Source organism: Phyllopteryx taeniolatus, chromosome 6 (assembly GCF_024500385.1).
Source record: "Phyllopteryx taeniolatus isolate TA_2022b chromosome 6, UOR_Ptae_1.2, whole genome shotgun sequence".
NCBI classification, from domain to species: domain Eukaryota; kingdom Metazoa; phylum Chordata; class Actinopteri; order Syngnathiformes; family Syngnathidae; genus Phyllopteryx; species Phyllopteryx taeniolatus.
In genome coordinates, this window is record NC_084507.1 from 1557569 (window position 1) to 1576405 (window position 18837).

General features: G+C 41.3%; 1 protein-coding gene across 2 annotated transcripts; it reads left to right on the plus strand.

Moving 5' to 3' along the window:
• Positions 1–327: 327 nt before the first annotated feature.
• On the plus strand, positions 328–15430 carry LOC133479626 (aldehyde dehydrogenase, mitochondrial-like). Of its 2 annotated transcripts, none has more exons than XM_061776835.1 (13): positions 328–609; positions 1001–1105; positions 3403–3543; positions 3861–3940; positions 4749–4860; positions 8254–8382; positions 9988–10101; positions 10797–10899; positions 11558–11742; positions 13805–13969; positions 14211–14368; positions 14707–14821; positions 15188–15430. In XM_061776835.1, exons 1-13 carry the CDS (start codon positions 493–495, stop codon positions 15218–15220), a joined length of 1557 nt encoding a protein of 518 aa, XP_061632819.1. In that variant the 5' UTR covers positions 328–492; the 3' UTR covers positions 15221–15430. The 2 variants fall into 2 exon arrangements, with proteins under 2 accessions (XP_061632819.1, XP_061632821.1); XM_061776837.1 differs by lacking the exon at positions 328–609 and adding an exon at positions 645–663.
• Positions 15431–18837: the final 3407 nt, after the last annotated feature.

Sequence of the window (18837 nt, forward strand, 5' to 3'; positions counted from 1 at the left end):
GCCCATTGATTTATGAATGTGTGTGTGAATGTGAGGCTTTGTAAAGCGCTTTGGGCACTGTGATGATGTAGATAAAGTGCTATATAAGTGCAGTCCATTACCATTTATTTTTCTTAAAATATCAAATAAAGTAATTTTTTTAATGTATCTCAAGATTCAAATTAACTTTGCTGGTTGCATTCCTTAACCGAATAGTACTGACGCCCGTATTATTGGGAAGCTTTTATTTTGAAGGTGGCTTTCGCCGCAAGTTGGCGATTTATTACCGTAATGCCTCGTATGAACAAAATTAGGGGCGGCTGGTTTGACTGCTACTTTACGAGTGGAGGCTGGCTTGACCGCAGTAAAATAAATCATCTGTATTGGCGAGTCAGCACTCAGGAAACGATGACGTAGAATGGGTGGGATTAAAAAATAGCATTTGAATAGCCTTACATAACCCTGCTTACTGAACGCAGTGAAAATTCGCTGTGGTGGGGAAACGATTCCGAAATGCTCCGCGCGGTGATTTCTCGGACCGTTCCACGGGTGAAGGTTGTGTCGGCGTGCCAATACTCCGCCGCGGCTATACCCGCACCTAGCACCCAACCCGAGGTCCACTTTAATAAGGTACACTTAGTTCCTGTCCACTAAGATTTGGGACCGCAGCGCTACTCGTGTAAGGTAAGGAGATAAGGCAACCCTCCGTGAGAAACTTGACCGTGAGGAACAGCTAGTAAATCACTCGTAACGAGAAAGCAGAAGCCTCTGCAAATCACTACTGACGTAGTCCGAGAGCGATAGAGTCAACAAAGTCCAAAATGGGAATTTTCTTTTCAAGGGACCCGGTGGCGTTGCGCCAAGCTATACAAAAGCTGACTGAAATGCCATTAAAATTCACCCTTTATTTATGTATTTATTTATTTATTTTTTTTAATTTTTTTTTTTACCAGTTTTCAAAGTTGAATTCATTCACACTGCGGTACAGCGTATTCCTAATTATTCCGTTTGATTCCTGTAGCTGTTCATCAACAACCAGTGGCAGGATGCAGCAAGTGGGAAAACCTTCCCCACTATAAACCCAGCAACAGGGGAGATCATCTGTCATGTTGCCGAGGCCAATGAGGTAAGCGAACACAATGCTTTCCATTCAGCCAGGTGAGCGCCGAGCATGCACCCAAACTGGAAAAGAAGGAGCTGAGATGTAACAGTATCCAGGGCTGTTTCTCGACCCACAGGTGGGCCCAGCCAATAAGGACAATGCATGAGGGTGCCGCCGGAATAACACGCTAGCGCAGACTGATGTGACATTACACACGAGTCAATGAATATAATATGCTCGACAACGCCGGTGTCAAACTCGAGGCGCAGGGGCCATATCGGGCACACCGCATCGTTTCGTGACGCCGGCGATGGCAAATCATGTGCGACAACTTTCAGGATTCGTGGAAAAATCTGTGGTAAAATTTTAAATGGTCATATTTCATAAATAATAACGTAGAGATATTGCAAACTTTTTGTTAACAAATCCAGTAACTTGAACAATAGTTGAACAAACTATTATCCTTGACTGCTGATTTCACGACTAGCTCTCCATCAATTTGTTGGATGTACGTATGTAATATGATGAGGCGATTCAATATTTACATGGTCTCAGTGATAACGGCCCTCTGAGAGAAACCGGAACGACAATGTGGCCGCAACAAAAATGAGTTTGACACCCCCTGCTCTCCAATAAGTACTTGACACAAACGGTATAAGTAATTAACCTCGCCTTTTTGCATTTACATGTTTACATACCACTACAAACAACTATACTGGTGAGGATTTATATCATGGCTGGAAATCACAAAGATGTTGGAAAATACACAAACTAACGTGACTTGCACTTTGGTTGCAGGTCTCAATTCCACAAACAAGCTGATACCCAGACTAACTCTACAATAAAATAAATGAAAACCAAGCTGCAAAGGAACTTAGTAAAGCTGGTACCTCTGCTCATGTTTCCAAAGATTGTGGTCTGCACGTCATCACATAGGATTCACGATGAAGAACAGCTTTAAACAATTCAATTCTATATACAGTACTGGCAAAAAAAGTGAAAGTGTTTTCATTTGGGGGGGAAAAAAATTGTCAACGGGCATACTACACTACACTGTGATTCAACAAGTTCACTTCATAATACAACCCTGCAGTACTACAGTCATCCTGAATTGTGGCTTCTTTTCCCAGTTGTTTCTATTTCTGTCCAGCCCCTTTTTTTTGTCTTAGAGTCTGGACAAACTGGTGAGGAGGGCCAGGTTAGCCCATGCTGCTCCCTGGATGCAATGGGCAAAGTGGGGGACGGTGGTTTAACCTTAATCAGTGCTGTACAACCTTGCCCACCTTGATTTTTGGGGCCAATCAGCAAGTTTAAAAAAAAAAAAAAAAACAATAACTGATCCGATCACGAGATGGAGCAATGTGTCCATTTACATGACTTGTTCATTTATTGTATATACTTGTGTACTGTATACCGGATCCATCCATTTTCAGTACATCTTATCCTCACAAGGGTTGCGGGCGTCCCAGCTCAAATTATTCTCTAGCATTTTAGACAAAAGTTAAAACATCAATGACCTCTAGGGGGGGCATTCAAGGATTGGCCACTGACATAAATTTAGGTCAAATCACCATTACAACATGACAGAAATAATGGGTGCTAACTTAATGTCATTAAATTACTTTATTGCAATTAAATACTTCCATAAAAACTTTAATGGCATGCTTACGCTAACTTTCTCACTGCCCGGCTGTATGGACAGGTGTCCAGAGTTTGTCCGTTTGACTTTTTTTTTCTCCCACGTTGCTTGAACGCGGCATGCTCCTCGTGTACATTCTTCAGGTGCCCGATCAAATTTGTTGTGTTTTGAAGCATTTTGATAACGTTACCCCCCTCAGTTGTGCAAAGACTGCAAACAACTTACGTGTTGTTTGTCTGAGACACCGCAAAATAGTCCCACACCGACGACGTGTTTTTTCACCGACAAGATTGAAAAAACTTTATTGCCTGTCAGATAGTTACAGTACTGCAGATTCCAGTTTTCCTCAGCACACAACAAATGTGGTTGAGCATTGACATTAACTGTTCATTTTCTCAACTAAAGAAACTCTACAATACACTAAATACCATACTGAAGATGGTATTTTGCCAAGAAAATAAAAAATGATTTTCAGACTTTTTTTTGGGGGGGTGGGGGAAGTTACAATCCGCAAATTGGTGAATTGGGAATGCTGTAACTGCAAATATGGGGGCCCACTGTATAGCGTTTTGGAAAAGAGCTCTTCATATGGTATTTGAAAGTTGTGTGTTGTTGTAACCCAATTACCTTTCCGGTGATTTTAATAATGACACTTACAAATGATGTTGTTTTATATTTCCAGGTGGATGTTGACAAGGCAGTGAAAGCAGCACGCAATGCCTTCCAGTTGGGCTCGCCATGGAGACGGATGGATGCCTCCCAACGAGGCCTACTTCTCAGCCGGTTGGCAGATGCAATTGAGAGGGATTCTGCCTACCTTGCGGTGAGTTGTAATGGAAAGCAGCTAAATCCACCAAACCTGATTACGAGTCTGTTCTGCTTTCATCACACCATGTATTTGTGTTGTGTGACTATAAAGATCTGCGCCACCTCCCAAATTATTTTTTTATTAAGTCAACAGTCTTTGTTGGCACATGCACATTGAAAAAGATGGTTATACCATGTAATAAACTTGTTGTACAAGCACAGATTAATTAAATTTTTAAACACATGCATACAGTGTTGTAAAAGCAGGTTATTGTGGATCCTAAACCACTGCACATATTTGGCTTTGTTGCTATTGTGGTAATGTTTCCATAGGAACTGGAGACCCTTGACAACGGGAAGCCGTATGCTGTTTCCTACACAGTGGATCTGCCCAATGTGGTCAAATGTCTCAGGTATCAAATGTGCAGCCCTGGTTTGGTATTACGTTGCCACATGTCTTGTCTTATCACAATAAGGCTGGACAGGAGACCTTTAGGCTCAAACATGGTGTTTGTTAAGGACAGTCTGTAACTAGCACAAAAGGCCAATACCAAAGCATGACTTGCATTCCGATGGGGTTGGCAGTTCCTTCCAGTCAACTCCAGAGCGGAAGAGAGTCCAATCCCTCTCAAAAGGACTAGTTCTGGAGCCCAAGCTGTATGTTGAGGTGAGTCCGACTTTATCTAGCTGGAACCGCTCATCCTCACAACAGCTCAGACCCTTTCCCTGCCAAAGGGGTGGCATTCTAAATTCTTAGAGCCACCTTCTATAGTCTGGGATCGGACCTCCAAGGTCGCCGCCTTCGGCTGCCACTTTCCAGCTCAGCCGACTCACTTGGCCCCTCCCAGGCAAGTGAGCCCATTGGAAGGGGCACCCGTGTTGCCCATTTTGAGCTGTGCCCAATGGGTGCAGGCCCGGCCACCAGCCGCTTGCCTTAGAGCTCCACCTCCAGGCATGGCGAGGGGGGAGGTTCAATGACTTTCATCCGTGCGGGGCAGAACCTGGTCCAATATTTTTATGAACATCTAGGGGGTTCTGAGCTATGCGTTTACACCCCCCCCCCCCCCCCCCGCACTCCCTGACAATTTAGGTCGTAGGATCTTGGGGACACAAAAGCCCCTCCACCACCACCATAAAGACGGACGGCTAAAGGAGGAGCACATAGGCAAGTAATGAATTTTAGATCTCTGCACTTGTTTGAAACGGTTGTGATGTTCTCAGGTACTATGCAGGCTGGGCTGACAAATGGGAGGGAAAGACCATCCCCATTGATGGAGATTATTTCTGCTACACCAGACATGAACCCATTGGAGTCTGTGGACAAATCATACCGGTAAGCGCTGAAGGATTTCAAAGTTCGCAAGAATGAAACAAATTAATTCAATTCCAATTTATAACAACAAAAAATACAAACTAAAATGAATGTGTATGAGAGCCTTTCAGTAGTGTGTGTGATATAATACTGAATTATGATCCTGAAACCCTCTTACGCAAACTTTATTGCCCATGCAAACAGATGTGTAATCTAATCTACTAACCGGAAGCACCCAGCCAGGATTGTGTCTGCCAAATGAGAGAAATTACCACACAATTATTTTTGCGCGTTCTACCCGAATCTGCAAAATGACTTTAGCACAGGCAATGTGATTTACCAAACGTGAGACAAATTGCAGCTGCTGTTTTTGTCATTCAGTACTGTGTCTGAAAGACAGGTACAACCTAGCACCGCTGTGTGAAACGATGACAGTGGTTCAGAGGTGGGTCGAGTAACCACATATTGTACTCAAGTAAAAGTAAAACGTAATCCTCCAAAAAAATTACTTGAGTCAGGGTTAGTAAAAAGTACACGGTGAAAAAACTACTCAAGTACTGAGTAAATTGTGAATAACTTTTTTTTAATCAGAGCATGAACATCAAGAAAATGAAAATAACAAAATGTGTAAAGTCTGATATTGCGGTGTGTATGTATGTGTGTGTGTGTGTGTGTGTGTGTATGTATACAGTGTGAGCGAGATTCGCATGTACCCCAAGAGATGTATGTTTTACACTTACGTGTCATAAAATAGGGCTAATGTGGGCTAATCAGCATACCCAAAACCACAACAAAACATCTGCAATTTTACTGCAAGGTGTTTTCTCAAGTTAGGAGTGGGCTGAAATAGCCACGTTTGGGAAATACTACAATACACGAAAGCTGTTGTTTTTCTTCGTCTGAATGTAAACACAAGCCGCACGCCGTTGCCGTAAATGGTAACGACGACCTTCTCAACATGGTCGCCACGTAGGCACGTCAATTAGCCGTGCTGGCTTATCTAGTTTTAATACCTATGCCCGGGAAGCCCAATAGAAGACGTTCATGTGACTTTATTGTGTCGTTTGATTGGTGAACTAGACTTAACGTCACTAGCGCTTAAATGGATTGGAGCAAACAGCGCCCAATGCGGAAGTCAACGAAATAGTTGATAAATAAGCCATAATTGATAAATAAAAGTAGCGAGTGGCGTTTAGATCATTGTAACGGAGTAAAAGTACCGTTTCTTCTTAACACAAATACTCGAGTAAAAGTAAAAAGTATGCAGTATTAAAACTACTTTGACAAGTACAATTTATGCAAAATGTAACGGAGTAACCGTAGCGAGTTGCTACCCACCTCTGCAGTCATTATTGTGGTGAGGAAGAAGCTTAGGCAAAATTAGGCTTGACACGATCAGGATTTTTGGGGCTGATCAGCGAGTTTAAAAAAAAAAAAAAAAAAAAAAAAAAGATAACCGAGCACCATTACGATCACAAGCTGGAGCAATGTGTCTATTTAAATGACTTCATTTTCTGTATATACTTGTGTACTGCGTATATAAAATATCTTGTCAGGTCATGTATTCTAATCAGACAGGTCAAACCAACATTACAACATGACAGAAATAATGGCTGCTAACTTACTGTAATTAAATTACTTCACACACACCGAAACTTTAGAGCATGATTCGACGGAACGCCGGTACAACCGTTAGTGCTAGGACTAGCTTGCTCGGCTACATTACGTTTTGTTGCCTGCTTTCGAGCTGTATCGTATTAAAAGAACATACCTCAAGAAAGCCTCGAATTAAAGTCCTCTCCCGAGCACCGGTGACCACCAGCACATGTTTTTTCCCCCCATTTTGTTCTTATAATACACACTACGCGATGGATTGTTGTTGTCGTGGCCGTGGTAACGAGTGTATCCGGTCGTGTTTCAGTCGACGAGATAAAGCCCAGTGATCGTAAAAGACAGGATGCGGTGGTATCGGAATACAAGACTTTATTGCAGTAGCCTGACTTAGTACAATTGTGAAAGAGCAAATTTGTCTGTCTTGCGTCTGGGTCATTTTTGTGCGCGCTGTAGCAATTGGTGCTGGCCTCTCCCAGAGCAGTTTTTCACGTGTGCTGTCCCAGGTTTTAAATGCAATGTTATGCCGGCGGGGCAGATGCATCCAATTCCAATGCACTCGGGACGATTTAAATAAAACCTGGTTTTTATGCGGTTGCTGGCTTCCCCCCAATTTTTTGGGAGTGATAGATTTCTGTAACTCTGTAATATACATGTTTGCAACTTTTACTGATCACTTCAAGTTGCGCTTGCGGTGCTCTGCCAAATTGTTGCCTAATGCGTTGCTATCTTAGCGAATCAAGGAGGACACACCCACAAACAGCGTGTGCAATCTGTTAGTTTAATTTAGCACCTGCTATTTGGGATCTTAGTAACTCTGGCTCACTGTGCCAAAGTGCACTGCACTCCACCACACAAGATAAAGTCATGACTCATCCTTATACCATATTTTATTGCACTCTTTTGAGAATTAGACCTTTTTGGCCTGTCACCTTGATAATAGTACATTTTCTTTCTCCCCATCTGCCACTATTTGCTGCCAGATGTTTATTTACTCCAAATGTTCTTCCACTGTGAGGGGTGGAAGCCCGATTTGTGATCCCAAACCAGAGAATTTGGTAACCCACCTCGAGAATAAAATAACAGCATGTGCCGATATGTTTTCGGTGCACCATATGAAAATGTAGTCTATCTTAATTTTAAATGTAAATGCTTTATTTTTCAAGCGGAGTCAGAATATTTGCAGTGCAATCATGGGAATACAATCTTATCGAACAACGTAGTCAAAATTCAGTAGCAGTGCATGATGTAGCCAAATCATGTTTCACTAGTCTTGATTTAAATTGTTTTTGCAATGGCCTTAATCTACATTGTTAGTGTGCTCCATTTTAGACTTTCTGTGTTTTAGTACACTACACTTTACTACAGAGAATAAAGGCATGACTTACTCCTATGGCAGTATTGTAAAGCACTCCGTTTGAGAACTATAACCTGTTTTATTCATGTTTACCTCACTTCTTTGTTTACATATTTGACTCAATAAATTGGCACCAACATTTTCTTTCTGCCCATCTGCTACTTTTGCCACGGAATGGTCATCTACTTAAAATGTCCTTAAGCTGTCAGGTGTGGAAACCTGATATGCATTTCCAAACTTGAGAATTTGGGAACCCACCCAAAGAATAAAGATAGCAGCATGTGCAGAAATATTGCAGTGCGCCACGTGAAAATGTAGTTTTTTAAAGCTAGACTGTAAAGGCTTTGTTTTAAGGCTGAGTCCGAATATTTGCTGTATGAGATCAAACCATTGAGAGGGCATGCAAAGTGGTAAAGTTCTGTTTGCTCTTTCTTTTCCCCCTGCAGTGGAACTTTCCTCTCTTGATGCAGGCATGGAAACTTGGCCCCGCTCTTGCAACCGGTAACACGGTGGTGATGAAAGTCGCTGAGCAGACGCCGCTTTCCGCTCTCTACGTAGCCAGCCTGACAAAAGAGGTACTTTGATGTGCTGTTCATCTTGCAGAGTTAAAACCACTGCGATGCAAAACACTGACATTATACAATACGCATAGCTTGTCCTTCTTTGTTTAAAATAATGAAATTAATCATTATGAACATTTACTTCTGATTTATGACTGAAAGTTGGTCAGCTTGCTCAAATCAGTACATGAACCTTGACATGTTTTTTCCCAAACCATATTTATTTCTTGTTGTCAGGTTTCTTACCTACTTATCTTTTTATAGAAATGTGTTAAAGGTTTCGTCGTCGTGTCCCTGTTCAAGAGACTTAAACCACGTTGCCCATGAATGAATGTGACAGACGCAGAATGGCAGCCATACTTCCGTCAGACTGCCCCAGGGCAGCTGTGCTTATCACCATTAGGGTGTGGCTGTGGAGTGAATGAATAATGTGTGCAATTGTAAAGCATCTTTGAGTGCTTTGATGGGGAGGGTAATCGATTAGTCACTTGTTTTATTGTTAACCATTATGTTATAAGGACATTATTCTTTGATGAAACACTCAAAAAGCTGTAATGCATAACATACTGAGGCTAATGACTGGATGCGTTTCACCATAATTATGTAATTTTGGGATTAAATTAAATATTGTACCATATTTTCACGACCATAAGGCTGCACCGCATTAAAAGGCGCAGCCTCAGTTACGGGGTCTATTTCTGTATTTAACACATACATGCATTTTTTAATGCATCTCAAGATTCAAATTAACCTTGCTGGTTGCATTCCTTAACCGAAGAGCATTGACGTCCGTATTATTGGGAAGCTTTTATTTTGAAGGTGGCTTTCGCCACGAGTTGGCGACTTATCGTAATGCCTATTATGAAGACAATTAGGGGCGGCTGGCTTGACTGCTACTTTACGAGTGGAGGCTGGCTTGACCGGCGCTATATACCTACTGGGGGCGTGCCTTTAGCGTCCTCCTTCACGCGCACCCTTCCCCCTTTACGTCCGCATGCTGTCCTCAGCCACGTCCGCTTTTACTCTGTATAAGCAGCGTGTCGGCAGGAAATGCTCCAAGTCAGTCAAGCGGAGCGCTCATCAAACAACAACATTTATAGATTTTGGAACTCGGTGCACACACAAGGCGCGCCGCATTATAAGGCGCCTTATGGTCGTGAAAATATGGTAATTTCAGAATTTTCAGTGACTAAGAAAAAATGTGTACGTCTGTAACCATGAATTTTTTTTCCTGAACATTTTTATTTACTTACTCAAGGTTGTGTGCAATCAATAAACAAAGCTTAAACGCACTAAACTTTTCTACTCTCTATCCCAACCTCTTGGCAGACGGCCAGCCCACATTGAGTCTTGGGTCTGCTTCAGGTTCCTTCCAAAGAGGGAGTTTTCCTTGCCTCCGTTGCCTAGTGCTTGCTCATGTGGGGTTAAGTTGGCCTTTTAATGAGTGAGGAGTGTGGTATATTAGACCAGCTTTATCTGTAAAGTGGACTGATACACCCTCTGTTGTGATTTGGCACTATATAAATAAAATTGAATACAAATCAAGATTGCATACTGAAGATCCCATTCAGTCGATCATTAGTTGGCTTATGTTCCAGAAGAATAACATTTTATTTACAGGTGGGGTTTCCCGAAGGTGTGGTGAACATTTTGCCTGGCATGGGGCCTTCAGCTGGAGCTGCCATTGCAAGACACATGGATGTTGACAAAGTGGCCTTCACAGGATCGACAGAGGTAGGAACAAGCCGGCCTTAGTTTCCAATCATTCTTAATGAGCCCAGTAAAATTTCCTTCTTTTAATTTTTCTTGCTAAAAAAAAATAAAGTTTTGTGAGCTGTTTGATCATTTTTCATTAGTACAGTTGCATTTATCGGTACATACATTTTCTTACGCCCAGCACAAAGAGCAGCTATAAATAATGTAATTTGACATCCTGATGTCAGCCCACTTTAATTTGCTCTCGACGTGAATGTTGTCTCATCAAGAGGCAAAAAATATTAAACAAACTGCAGTAGGTTTGGTACAAATGAAATAAAAATAATTTGTCTGTTGTAAAACAAGTCAAAGAAGAGATTAAAACTTATAATAAAACTAGTAATGAGTTTTGAAATGTTCTCGTATACTTAATGAAATTGACTCGTACCTCTCACTCTGCTTTTTCGATGAACGATCCGTATTGGTTGTTCCAAAATAAGACGTATTGCAAAATGAACAAAACTTCCTGGAATAATTTCTCCAAGAGTGTACACTGAATATGACTAAAGTTGTTCAGCTTGTTCAAATAAGTGCATGAACCTTGACATGTCTTTTTCCAAACCGTATTTATTTCATGTTGTCAGGCCAAAATTACAGATTTATAATGCTATTCATGCAAGTAGAGATTTCGCCCACCATAATACTGTATATTTATGCACGTTTGTTTCCATCAGGTTGGTCATCTAATCCAGCAGGCTTCAGGCAACAGTAACCTGAAAAAGGTCACTCTGGAGCTTGGAGGAAAAAGTCCTAATATCATCATGTCTGATGCAAAAAGTATGTCTTTTTTTTTTTTTTTTTTTTAAATACCATTGTGCGTTGCATTGTATTCCATTTTTTTTTAAAATAAAAACTTACAATATCAACTTTATATAAGCTTCAAGCAAAAGCCATCCAAGTGCAATATTGCTTTGACCGCGCACAAACAACATTCAACATTCACATAATTAGATGTGTGATGATATCACAATCAGAGCCATCTTTAATGGCTAACTATGTTAAAATACACGGAATTTGTCTAGGGTAGTTGGAGCCACTATAGTACTAAATCAGCAGTATGTAAGATACACGTGACTGGAAACATGTCTGAGAGATTAAAAAAAAAAAAAAAAAGAAAATACTATCCAGACCTGAGAGGACCTCATACCTTGTTCTTCTAGTTTTAGGCTATGTTCACACTGCAGGTCACTTCCGATTTCCGTCATGACGAGACGTAGGCGAGGGGCGGCATTGACTTCGGTAAAGGTGCACCCTCGCAGTTGTGCGCATGTCCGCCCACAGTGCAAGTTGCATTAGTTTTTGTAAGGTGAAAATCCGAATTGGGCATCATGCCCTGCCTGCAGTGTGAACGTGTGAAGATTTTATTTTGTTTTTGTATTGTTTACTTAGTTTCTCTCTTGAAAGCTAATAGCCTTTTTGTCTTTTTATTGTTCAGTGGAGGATGCTGTGGAGCAGGCACACTTTGCCTTGTTTTTCAACCAAGGCCAGTGTTGTTGTGCCGGCTCCCGGACGTACGTCCAAGCAGATGTCTACGACGAGTTTGTGGAACGTAGTGCGGAGAGAGCTAAGAGACGAGTGGTGGGCAACCCCTTTGATTTAAACACTGAGCAGGGACCCCAGGTAATATACTCACAACACTACCTTGTCATATGCGCAACAGAAATGCAGTGGTTACATTTAGCCACTTTTTTTTTTTTTTTTTTTTTTTTAATACATCAAGTTCTGCCTAAAGGAAAAAAAGCTCTCCAAGTACCACCATAGTGACCCACATTAAAATACAGTAGCATAGTGGGCCTACGTGTTAATCCCCCAAAAATATTTGGTACAGGGCTGCACAGAGACTGAACTGCCTCCTATTAAAAATAATAATAATAATAATCATGTTACTCCCAAGTTACTCTTTACTTGAGTAGTTTTTTCATTGAGTACTTTCTTACTCAAGTAAATATTTGGATGACTACTTTTTACTTGAGTCATATTATTCTAAAGTAACAGCACTCTTACTTGAGTACAATATTTAGCTACTCTACTCACCTCTGGTCATTAGGGTAGTTCTCCGGCATTAGAGGTTCTAATCTTTAATTCAAGAAACACAAAGAGCACAGTCAAACCTATTTTTTCAGGTTTAATTTTTTGGGTTTTTTGGGGACAAATTGTGCCGAGGCCTGGGTGGCGAGGAGAGTCCCACCGCCATGGCTCTGTTTGGGAGCCAGTGGTTTTGCCTTACGGCCAAAACCGGGGTTCCACTTTGGTCATTACAAAAATCGTTCGGTGACGTACCTCACGCTTGGCTCATAATTTTTACTTAGTCTTAAGGTACGGAAAATAACTTTGTTGTGAGTTGTCGTTGATTTGAATCGAAACATGACTTATTGTGTAATTTGAATTTATCTTTATTGTCAATCTAAGACTATTCTTCCGCATATTTGTTAATAAAACAGAGAAGGGAATGTAAAGGAACAATTAGCACAGCTTAACAGACATCAACAATAAAATCCCGTTCTCATATAGGAAAACACAACGAAACATGCGCTTAAGCTCTGCGTCAACAGTTTGTCAGTCCAAGATTCCCCTCTAGTGGGTGCTGTTGCCTCACTGTAAAGCCTTCTTTATACTCGCGCGGGCGGCAGGCGCGCTGACGTCACTGCGGCTGTCCCGCGCGTAATTTGCCTTACGGGAGTATAAAGAGGCCTATACACTTTGTCTCCACAGGGGTCATCTTGTTGTCGATAATGGACCCTTCAAACGGGACTAATTCTCTTTGATCCACCAGTTTGCGGCTTTGCAGATCCGACTTATTAAGCTATTGCTAATTAAATTAGTCCACACCTTCTGTCTTGTGGGGGTCTTGAGTTACCTCTTTGTCTTTAGAAGGAAGGATGAGGCGTGACTGTATTACTGACGGCTGGTTTGGAGTTCTGTCTTTTTTGGAGTCTGCGATATTCGTTACACTAGCCAAAATAATTATGCCATTTAAGCCACAAGGCAGATAGTAACAATTCACAATGGAGTACACCTCATTTCCTCTAGCATCAATAAAATCACGCCAAGTTTCTGCAAAGGTTCCTAAATCTGGGGTAAAGTTCCTGCGCAGGAAATTACCTTTGCAATTATTAACATTTTTACACTAGTTTTTAACTGATGTTCTCATTCAAGTTTTACACAGGAGGGGGTGTCAGGTAAATATCCCTTTCCATTTGCCTTGAAGGATTATAATGACTCTAATAAATGAAATAAATAATAAATGAGGGAGAGTACAGAGAACCGTTTGGGACTTGCATGCCTTACAGTTCATGCACCTCCAGTGTTTAGCTTTAAAGGAGACATGCATCAAGTGAGCGACTGGATCTTCGCCCAGCCGAGCTGGGTGTGAGGGCAGTTACAGTACATAAAGTTTGAAATTGCCCCACTGTAATGTAACTGTGGAGTGGTAGGTCAGAAGGGCTTGTTCAAAACTTTAACAATTATTTTAAAGAAATAGGCAGGTTAAGGATCTACTTGTTTGATTTCACACTTGATGGGTCGCTAGGCACACCAAGAGATTCACCTATTTGGATACAAGCAATGAAATAAAAAAATACTATTATTTTCCATAATACATGCCCTACAACTCTTTTTGCAACCCGAACATATCGCAAAAGTGTGGCACACACGTAAATATTGTGCCCCCTGTGACATGCAGGTGGATGAGGAGCAGTTCAACAAGATTTTGGGTTACATCAGCAGTGGCAAAAGAGAGGGAGCCAAACTGATGTGTGGAGGCGGCGCGGCTGCTGACAAGGGATACTTCATCCAACCTACTGTGTTTGGAGATGTTCAGGACAACATGACCATTGCCAGAGAGGAGGTACACTTGGCTATCAGAGCTGAATTTCTCCCCTAACCAATACTGTTTTGGTGTTCTTCATCTGACTTGTCTCATTTTTATGACTGAAATTGGATGGTGTTAGCTTTCAACATTTTTTTTTCATGTCCCCCTATAATTTAATCCACACACACATGATAAGAAATACTGTTCAGCAACACACTGTCAATGATTAACCACTGCAATTGAAAGGTTAGGGTTAGCCTTGCTTTTGTTATTGCAGATCTTTGGTCCAGTTATGCAGATCTTAAAGTTCAAGACACTTGAGGAGGTGGTTGAGAGAGCCAATGATTCTAAATATGGTCTGGCTGCTGCCGTGTTCACCAAGGACATTGATAAGGCCAACTATATCGCCAATGCACTCCGCGCTGGCACTGTCTGGTAGGAGAAAACTGTCTGTGATTTCAATACTCAACCTGGGTGCTCAGGGCTGAGGCATTCAAGCTGTCCACTTGAATGATGAACTCTAACCACAAATTTGGTCAGCCAAAAGTTCTTTCATATCTCATTGGTGTAATTAATGCATCAGTCAGTAATTGGCTAATGTTGGAAGATTTGAAGAAACCAACACCAAGTTTACGTGTGTGTACTAATATATTTAGAATATAAACTTTGCTCATGTAAATATCTAACTGGCTCATCTACACTCCGTCATAGGTCGTAATGTTTAAAACAGCATTTCATTTCTCTTTAATTCTGTCTTCCCACACCCCCTGCAGGATTAACTGTTATGACGTGTTTGGGGCCCAGGCTCCGTTTGGAGGATACAAGGCTTCAGGAAATGGCAGAGAGTTGGGAGAGTATGGCCTGGACAACTACACAGAAGTCAAAACGGTAACTATTTAATTAATATGACTGGTGTGAATTTCCATCTCCCATGGACAAATTCTGATTTGTATAGAAAATCCCCAAATCTGTTCATCATTTCGAGTTGAACAGTGATACAGTTCTTGTAAAATGGTTAGTGACTTAATCTCTTTGCCATTTTATTGGCTTTAATATGAAGCTTGCCATATTACCATTGTTTGTTTGACCTATTAGTTGTGTACATTGAGCGATATATGAAATGCGTTAACGCTATAAAAGCCAGATGTCCAAGGTTAAAACATTGTACGTTATGTTAAAATCCTTAAATAAGCTACATGAATATGAATACATATTGTAAAATCGTAATTAAACCTAGTTTTTCTGTGTTGCCAGGTGACCATGAAAGTACCGCAGAAGAACTCGTAAACAACCAGCTGAGGGATATAACGGTTCCAGTAATCAGTCCATCTACAGTTTCTTATTTCCTAATTGAGGGATTTAGTGGTTCCAATAGTCTATACGTTTTAATAATGCCTTTTGACTTTTCACATCTGACAGATTTGATGGTTCTAATTATCTACATTGTTTATACCTTTTTATTCACAGTTTGATTAATAAAACAATTGTAGTACTTGCCTTTTGGTGACTATAACTTTGAAATCATCACATCCAAATATACAGCAGTACGTTTTGGCTGAGTTCCACGGCATTGTTCAAGGGATGGATTTTTTTGCTCTCAATTGTCTTACCAGTGTCAAGAGAAACGACTATTGAATATTTTCAGGTCAGAATTAAGTGTTGAAAATTACTCTTTTTGTAGAACAAGTAAGGAATCAGACTTTTTTTTTTTTCCCCCCCCCACAGAAAGCTTTTTACATGACATAAACAAAGAGACAGAAGGAGAAGGAAGCCGAGGAGATGGCTGGCTGTTCTCTTGCTCCCCACGCGATGTCTTTAAGCAAGCACTATACATTTGTTCTGACTGTTGGACCTTGATCTAGGTTTAAGGAAATCTTACATAAACGGATCGTAACTTAATCATGCCACAAAATTAGACAGGAATTCTAAGTCATGGTCATTAATCATAATGTCGTCATCGCAGTTTGAGGAAAAGGGTCTGTTCACAGGTAGGACAGTGTCAGCAGATCTCATGAAGCATGCTAATGTTAGTTTCCTTGTGAGTTTAACTACCATGTGCCTAAAGCAGTGAAGTTTATGTCACTATACTTACCGCCGGGTATGTATTTTTCTTACAGTTTCACACTTTCTGTATGATAGTCAATTTCACTCCTGGTGTCTTCAAAGTGTTTAACTAACTTGATAGCAGGGCCAAGACATAAGAGGGGTTAGGTGTTACAGGGGGCAGAATTAAGAATAGTTAAGGTTAGGAGGAGAGTGTTGAGAAGTTGTAAAAGTGAAGTTGCAGCCTGAGATATATCAATACAAATGTAACGAACCCATTTTGAGATGGTGACACATTAAGGGGTTAGAGAAACCTAGTTGTCGGTACTTTTCCAGTCCAGCTGCACACGCCTATCATTCCAAAGGTGGGAGGAGAAGGGGTGCATGCACAGGTCGAGGAATCAGGGAAGTCTAAATAACAACAGGTCGTACTAAAAACATTTGCAAGGTGGTCCCTAGTGGTCCCTCGGCCGCTTCATGGCAGTGCTGAGAGGCCTTGTTCCCTCAAATTGATTTAGTCAAAGGGGATACGCCGCACACGCATCCTCGACCCAATTTAATTGACTTCCCAGCATTTAATTGCAGGTGGTAGCTACCTGTGTTCTGGGGTCAAACTAACCTGTCAGAAGAAAGCTTTCCAAGAATTGTAATAAAATTGTGCTAGTACCACTTACCTCAATTCTTACTTAAACAAGTCTACCATATCTAGACAGTATTTTGTAAGCACATTGATCATTATTTCATTATATACATTATCAGCATTATACTAATATAATATAATATTTGTATATTATAATTCTCTTTGAGACTGATAAAACATTACTAAAATACATAAAAGTGTTCTAGACAATACAAGAATTTGGGTGGAATAAAATCTCCAGCTAGGTACCTTTCCTTTTCCCCCAAAAGCCTGTGTCTGGGTCAACACGAGGTCATGTCAATAATGAGTGAAGGGTTTTAAAGTAGTCTGACAAACAAAGGACTTTCCTCTGTTGGATAAAATCTGCCTCAGCAATTATTGTCCAAGAGATGTCAATGACACAGTCAGTTATGCATAAATACTGATCCAGGACCTGCAATAATTTGTCATGCCCAAAAGTAACATCAGTAGCATCATTGGATTTTTGGTGTGAAGTTTGGGGGTTTGAAATTAAATTTTTCAGACCATAGTTAAAATGCATCTTTGCTGACTGTATGCCAGTATCGGCTAAGAATTTCAGTAAGGCCTCTTAGTGCCTTCAGCAAAGACACTGTGTCCCCTTTTAAACCATAAACATTCTATTGTCTACTCCAGAGCGCACACACAAAAAAAATGATACAACAAAAAACAGGAGAGGGGAACAAAAAACAACAACAACAAAAACAACACACCCCTTCTTTTTGATAGTGACACATGGTCCCACCCATGCTCACTTCAGCAAAATACAAACAAAAACCAAAAACATTCTCAATAACCATAAAGTGGTTAATATCGGACAGAACTTGGCCAATAACAAGCCAAGCTTTGGGTAATGACTCAAATACTGGACAAATGCCGGCAACAGCGTCTGTGCGAAGTGAATGCTGGCACTGTTGGAAGGGGGTGGGCAGTTTGGGTTCAATTGGAACTGGCGGACTAACACACACTCCACTAGCGAGATAGTTTCTGGAAACCTTGAAAAATTACAAATAACCGTCCTACATTCCAGGTGATTCCTCGGCCACCTTCCCTTAGGCCCGAGGCAAAGTTACACCAACCCCGGCCTACTGTAGATTTGTTCAAGATTATTTTTTTTTCCTTCTTTGGACCGTCTCTGATCCAATGTCTATCAAATGTCCTTTTGCTCTACAATGGAAGCATCTTTTACCCCCTCCGTGTCCCCTCCCTTGTCCAGTATCTGGTCTTGACCTCAAATCAGTTTCAGCGATGCTTTGCTGTCCATGAGGCTGTTGTCGAGTGCATTCTACAAGGCTAGGCAGTGTAGGAGGGGGGCGGCTGCTCTTGTGTGGTACGCTGTGTGAGGAGAGGAGGTGACCGCAGAAGTGCTGTGTGTGAAGAGCCGTACTGTGGGTCGCAGGAGGCGTTTGTGTTGTTGGTCATCTTCCAGATTGCACTCTCCTTGATCTTTGTCATAGGGTGGTTGATTTGTCGACACCACTGTGGAACCCAGCTCGTGACCACCACCTGACATCCTCCCTCAGGCCAACTCGGACAGATTAGACCACAGGCGATACAGAGCCCCGGCAGCCCCTCCCCTCCCCCGTCCTAATTCTTTGGATGAAGCAGGACTCGTGCGTTGGTCCGGGATGAACAATCCCCTGGATTGGCAATTAATCCCAGGATCCCACTTCTGACACTGCTTTTGTGTTGGAAATTCTTCTTTTGTAGACTAATTAAGGAAGCAATCTTGTCTTTTTTTTTAAAAAGTGCTATTAAAACGAGACAGGGTGAAAGAAGAAGCAGAATGAAGCAGCAGAGGAGAGCGAGGGGGAGATGCTCGGCTGTCGTCTTTCTCCCCACACTCTCTTTCTGAACCCGCAAGTTGAAAAATGACTGATTTATAAGGCAGATTCTTCAGTCAGATTCCATGAATTTCCATAATCAGGACATTCCCACCAGCTACCTAGCCAGGTGTGGTAGCCCGGTAGGTAATGTCCTTGGATAAGACAAATAGCTTGCTGCTTTTAGCAAGGCTAGAGATCTCAGAAGTTACACCAGAAATATGGAACAAAATAATCTATTATAAAGGTAAGACGGTAAGCCTTATGTAAATAAATAATTTTGCCAACTCACAAGCCTCTTAAAAAATGTGGCTAAAAATCTGATACTTATCCGATATCTGCCAGTTAGTCTATGTTTACATACAGGTCAATTACGCATT

Bases quoted from the DNA above. Each gene is read 5' to 3' on its own strand.
- LOC133479626 (XM_061776835.1), top strand. From the start codon at position 493: ATGCTCCGCGCGGTGATTTCTCGGACCGTTCCACGGGTGAAGGTTGTG. The intron at 3,941-4,748 runs GTATCAAATGTG...TGATGTTCTCAG, and splicing joins AATGTGGTCAAATGTCTCAG to GTACTATGCAGGCTGGGCTG. The intron at 13,970-14,210 runs GTACACTTGGCT...TTGTTATTGCAG, and splicing joins TGACCATTGCCAGAGAGGAG to ATCTTTGGTCCAGTTATGCA.